The 5,544-nt window shown below is 35.5% G+C and overlaps 1 protein-coding gene across 1 annotated transcript; it reads right to left on the bottom strand.

Moving 5' to 3' along the window:
- Positions 1–501: 501 nt before the first annotated feature.
- Positions 502–4,785, bottom strand: LOC141668835 (auxin response factor 18-like). The gene is made up of 14 exons (XM_074475861.1): positions 4,460–4,785; positions 3,944–4,059; positions 3,739–3,834; positions 3,584–3,640; positions 3,335–3,487; positions 3,037–3,121; positions 2,854–2,944; positions 2,603–2,767; positions 2,378–2,491; positions 2,236–2,308; positions 1,997–2,144; positions 1,346–1,893; positions 1,077–1,264; positions 502–995 (listed from the first exon to the last, which is right to left on the bottom strand). Exons 1-14 carry the CDS (start codon positions 4,506–4,508, stop codon positions 854–856), a joined length of 2,025 nt encoding a protein of 674 aa, XP_074331962.1. The 5' UTR covers positions 4,509–4,785; the 3' UTR covers positions 502–853.
- Between the last annotated feature and the right edge of the window lie 759 nt (positions 4,786–5,544).

Genomic DNA, 5,544 nt, shown 5'->3' with positions numbered 1-5,544 from the left:
CACATTACAAACAGAATCCATTTCTATCTGTAAGTGTAAACCATGACACTATCATATTTGTTTTGTTCCCGGCCCATACTCTACTATTCATATCCCCCACATACATGTACATGCAGTACTTCTAGTTTTCCAACACCCATCACCATGTTTTTAAGTCTCAAACTCATATCGCTTCAAAGTTCAAACTAGTTTTGTCATAACAAAAAATTATCTGAATACTTTATCACAAGAAAATTTATAAATTGCAATAATGTAGTCCAGGAAAGTAGAGCCCAGATATTAGCTGTAAAACATGGTAAAAATATTAAAGTAGCCATTATTTAAGGACAAGACCAGAAACAAGAGCCCAGAGGACCACAAGCCAGCTTATGATCTGGTCAGTCTCAAGAGACCTCTCTCTGATGAAAAATTCAGCATTAATAGTAGTCATATCCATGGGGGTTACAAAAATTCAGCTTATGTGCATGTATACATCTGACAAATTTGGCAAGGGCCACCATATAATATTATCTGATTTCAATACCATCATAACAAAAGATACAATACAAAGTTTACCATTTAAGGAGGTAATATACACTTGCACAAATTCCAAAACACAAGGAATGCAGTATAATTTTTATACAAACTGATCAACCAAAAACTAGATCATCCCCCAAAACAGAATATTTACAAAAAACGAGTCTAATCTTCATATTTTTCCTACAGCATCTGATAGAAACCTTACCTCTTAAATAGGATTTCATGAACTACTGTCATCTTTCTGAGTGTCAAAACTAAGCACACATTGTAACCCTTTTCACCATGTATATTACCCGAATAACTCTAGTATAACCCAAGAAAAGGTAGTTGAAGTCTAGACTTCAGATTTTATATCTGATTCTATGCTTACTATTATTCTTTCACCATCTAAAGGTGGCACCTTGCAGTTAGGAGTCATTTTCTTCACTTCCTCCGCGGTATATATGAAGATCTTCTTCGCCATTTTACTAAATTCCCTGATACAAATAGTAAAAATATAATAAAATTTGTTGTTTAAGTGAAACAAACAACAGGATCCCAGTTTTGAAGCTACTTACATCCATGGATAATCACCCATGAGCATCATATCACCGTCTTCGTCACTGTAAACAACTTGCCACTTCTTTCGTTCCTTAAGCTCTCCCTTGATCTCAAACATCGTCTCAAGTTCAGTTATAAGCTCTGCATAGCTTTCCAACAAAGTTAAGTCAACAGCTCGGCCAACAGCAATCCCTTGCATGTGCACCTGAGTAAGTCAAATTAAGCAACCACATTTAATTCCACATTTAATTAAGAACTGGTGCTAAGTAGAAGTGTGCCGTGCCACCTTCGTACGAGTCCTTTTTGAAGCACAAGAACCATTCTTGTTCCTGGTTTCTTCTTCTATTGTCTCTAACAAGACTTTCTCATTTTTCTTTTCAGCTCTATCAGCTTCCAACTGAGCAACAGAAGAGGCTTGTTTATTACTCTCAATCACATTCAAAGAGTCTTTGACTTCCTTTGCTGGTGAAGGAATGTGGGAATTTCTTAGATCAATTCCAAATAAGCGGCAACCAGTACTTGTCTCACTCCTTTTTCCCCGTTCAATTTGGTCTTTTACAAGGCTGTTACTTGCCCTTGATGAAACAGGAGAATTGTACTTTGGCATGACAGATGGATGAATCGCGTATTTCTTGGCCTCAGCCAATTCATGTAACAGATTCATAGGATTCTTCCAGCTGCCATCAGAAAGGCCCCCCGAGAGAATATAAGTTCCATTCTTATCTTTTTGGTTCGGAGGACATACAGCTTGACTTTTACTGCGTTCACTTTCTGGGGTGCCGCCCAAGTTGATATGTTCTGCAGTCACATTTGATCCCGAATACCAGAAAGGTGCTGCAGCAATGCAGGTTGTAGTATCAACGGTAAATTGGTAATGAGTACATAACACAGTTGTGCACATATTTTTTAAAAGTATATAAAAAATAAATGAATATACCAGCTGAAGGTATATCAACAGGACGGGGCCTTTTGATCTTCGTTGCTGGTGGAGGCAGGTCTATGGAAATTGAAGCTGTGAAAGGCTCAATGTCCCAAGCTGAAACTCTCTCAAGCCTATGTATGGATGCAGGTTCATCCCATTGAATCTAAAAAAGATATAATTTGTTGAAGAAGAAATTAAAGCCTTACAATATAATGTTGTCATCTCTTAATATAAAGGTCTTGAACAATATCAACCTTTAAGGACCGCCATTTAGAATCTGGCCATTGTGGGGAGATGCTTCCAACACTAATTATAGTTCCTGCAAACCTGACAAGAAGAATGCCAAACATGAAGCAAGAAGTATCTCATAATGTGTACCTATTAACTTTATATTACCTTCTCTCTGGAGGATCTTCCCCTTCAAATTTCATTCTAAACCGCATACCAACTGAAAAACCATGACCGACCGCCTCCAAATATTTATTCAATCGGATGATGAATTGGCTTGTCCTTGACATTTCATAATGCAAATCAAATTATTAAATTAAACACCAGCAAGTGTTGGAAAACATGTAATGAATTCAGCAAATTAGGAGACACTTCATGGAGAAAAAATAAAACCTTGGTTTGTAGAACACCACAAACAAAGTATGTGTCGTAATTGCATTAGATGCAGTGGCAAGTACCCCGAGATGCATACTTAGGTTGGATATAACAGATGGAGGCATGGAACTTTGCTGCCCTGCAAGATGACGAATCCCAACACGCATTTCTCCAACATCATCTCTTTAAAGCAGAAGATGAAATCATGAGCCATGGTCTACATTTATCGCTAAAATTATATGATACAAAAGAATTTAGAAACAAAATACCTCAGAAAAACAAAAGCATCCCCAGCAACTAATCTCTTGGAACTTACAAATGTGCTCCATCCAGTTGTAAGCAGATGCCGACGAGGTTGACCTGATATTTAGGGCCAAGATTAACAACTGCATATTAGAGCAATTAATACAGCAAAACTACAAAGCATGCTGCCACTAAAGGCTTAAAGCTACCTCTAAATATGTGCTTAAATCGCCACTCAAAACCATGAAGATCTTTTGCAACCAAATCCTGGGATGGGATAGCCTGACCCGTGTCCTGCAAAAATAAACAGAATACATAAAATACTTCATACAGCACTATGAAACAATGAACATCTTGAGGGTAAAATGTACTAGCCTATTTCAAAATACTTTGCATAGAATTTTTATTTTTGTTTTACCTAATAAATTTCTGAAATCCAAGATGATTAATACCTCTATATGAAGTGATCTTTATAACATGTGTAAGCAATAAACCAAAGGCACTTACCAATGGAGGAAGGCATTCATTTGCATGCTTACGGAGAACAGAGAACCCTCCATGAGTGCTTGTGTCTGACGCTGTCAATATCTTTACAAATGAATGGATAAGCGGCTTTGGTGGATCAGGAATACATGGATCGGGACTTGTAGGCTCAGCTTGCTGCAGTAATTATTTAATAAATAAAAAATTGTCCAAGGGAATAATCATGAGACCGTATAAGTACTTAACAATTGCAACAATGCAGTATATGCCTACCTCTACTTCTGGGTGCAAAGTTATTTGTGCATAAACTTCATCTGTATCTTGTTCTGCCTATTAAAAACATCAGAATATGATGGAACAAATTATTAACATAAGTATACTAAAACAAATCCCGAAAATAATTATGGCAGTCTAAAAACAGGAATTACCATCAACTGAACATTAACAACACGACAGAGGATCTTGGAAGGAAGGTTAAACTTCGGTATATGTTGATCGAGTTCTTGATTCGTAGATGCTTGTAACTGCAGAAACATGATAAAGATGTATATCAAAAAAACTAAAGAACTTTTGTACTTAGAAGCAAGGCTATTATGACAGTAAACATATATGGAATTTAAGTATTAAGCATGCCTGTTCCATGTGACCCTGAGGGAAATAATACACTCTTTCTCCCCTACTGGGGACTTCAACCAAAGGGCCTGCACATGCCCTCCATAACTCTGTATAAAGATCATTCTTTTCCATACCTGCACAAGAACAAATCAATAATTTCAGTAATGAAATGAATGAGATATGAAGTGAAAATTGAGAAAATGCTATTTTTATGATCTTTGCCAGAATCTAACAGGACTAGGGGGGAAAAATTCTATTTTATTTAATTTTGCTAAGAGGAATAAAAACAAATGAAATTATAATCAAGAACTTGGGTATTTAACTTTCCTAGCTTTTCTATGCTGATTTCAGAGTACTCTTTGCTTCACATACACATGCAAAGGAGCTAAATAGACAAAAAGTATCACATACAACTAAACCAGAACTCATACTAGAAACCCAAAACTCGTAACTAGAAATCACAGAGAGAGAGACAGACAGACAGACAGAGAGAGAGATGCAGGGAGAGGGAGAGAGTTAAAATAAATGACAAACCAGTCCCAAGAGAAGCAGAGGAGGCTCTGGAAACATCAAAATGTGCCATTGGAGGAAAACCAAGCACGACAATTACTAGAGACAAAGAGATGGAGAGAAAAATAAAAAGTGAAGAAGATGAAATGGTAATAAAAGCTGGAGAAAAATAAGGTAAAAGAAGAAACTCTTTATTCACACAGTTCAACCTACTCCATTTATACTCATCATAATCATATAAATCATCATTAATACTAATACTAATCCAAATAAAACCGCCCTTAAATCAAACAATAAAAAGAAAATAGATGAGACCCCTTGTCTTAATTTAGTACACCCCAACAACAAACGCATATACATGTAACATAAATGAAAGCTATCGAAAATGTAACGAATGTGTAAAGATAATGATGCGCTTGAAAAAGAAAACCAGTTAGTATGTATATATATATATATATCATATATGGAGGGCGAGTATATTCAGTTACAGAAAAAAACAAGACATGTTTTCTTTTGTATTTCACAAGAAACAGCTTATAAAATACCCTTTAAATTTAAGGCACTACCATCTTTAAGTGTCTCTCTATAAAATATATGTAAAAATGTTTATGTATAAATCATATTAATATGAGTATTAAATATTGAGACCGGAGTACGTCCCTTGAGCTTCTTCTGTGAAAGTGAAGCTTTTTGAGTTTAAAGTGAAGCTTGGGTTGCGTATTTAAATAAATTGATTGTATAAGTTGGTGGTGCATGGGAATTAAGCCAAGCAAAAAACTAAATTGAATTGAAATTCAACCGAAGTCGGAAAAATCGAAGAAAATTAATTTGAATAAAATTGATCCGAAACTAAAATTGAAAAATTAAAAATCGACCGATTTAAATGGTTAGGTTGCGATTATACATCCTAACGGAACCGGTAAAAAACGAACCGATTATTTTCTTCGAGAGAACTCTCTTATATAGAAAATTATAGAGACCCATTAATTATATTATAGAATTTCATCAAATTCGTTGCTATTGTAATGTCTGGTCCGTAAAAGGCTTATATTAAGCCAGAAGTGGGGTTGAACAGCTTAATTACCAATTTAAAAATTATTATAGCGTTT

The sequence above is a fragment of the Apium graveolens genome, chromosome 6, assembly GCF_009905375.1.
Source record: "Apium graveolens cultivar Ventura chromosome 6, ASM990537v1, whole genome shotgun sequence".
Lineage (NCBI taxonomy): Eukaryota > Viridiplantae > Streptophyta > Magnoliopsida > Apiales > Apiaceae > Apium > Apium graveolens.
Note: the sequence above shows the minus strand (reverse complement) of the source record. Positions and strands in the feature narration are given on the sequence as shown.

Coding starts and splice junctions, on each gene's coding strand:
- LOC141668835 (XM_074475861.1), bottom strand. CDS start 4,508: ATGGCACATTTTGATGTTTCCAGAGCCTCCTCTGCTTCTCTTGGGACT. Junction 2,768..2,853: donor GATGCTTTTGTTTTTCTGAG/GTATTTTGTTTC, acceptor TCTGCTTTAAAG/AGATGATGTTGGAGAAATGC. Junction 2,492..2,602: donor GTGGTGTTCTACAAACCAAG/GTTTTATTTTTT, acceptor TGAAATGTCAAG/GACAAGCCAATTCATCATCC.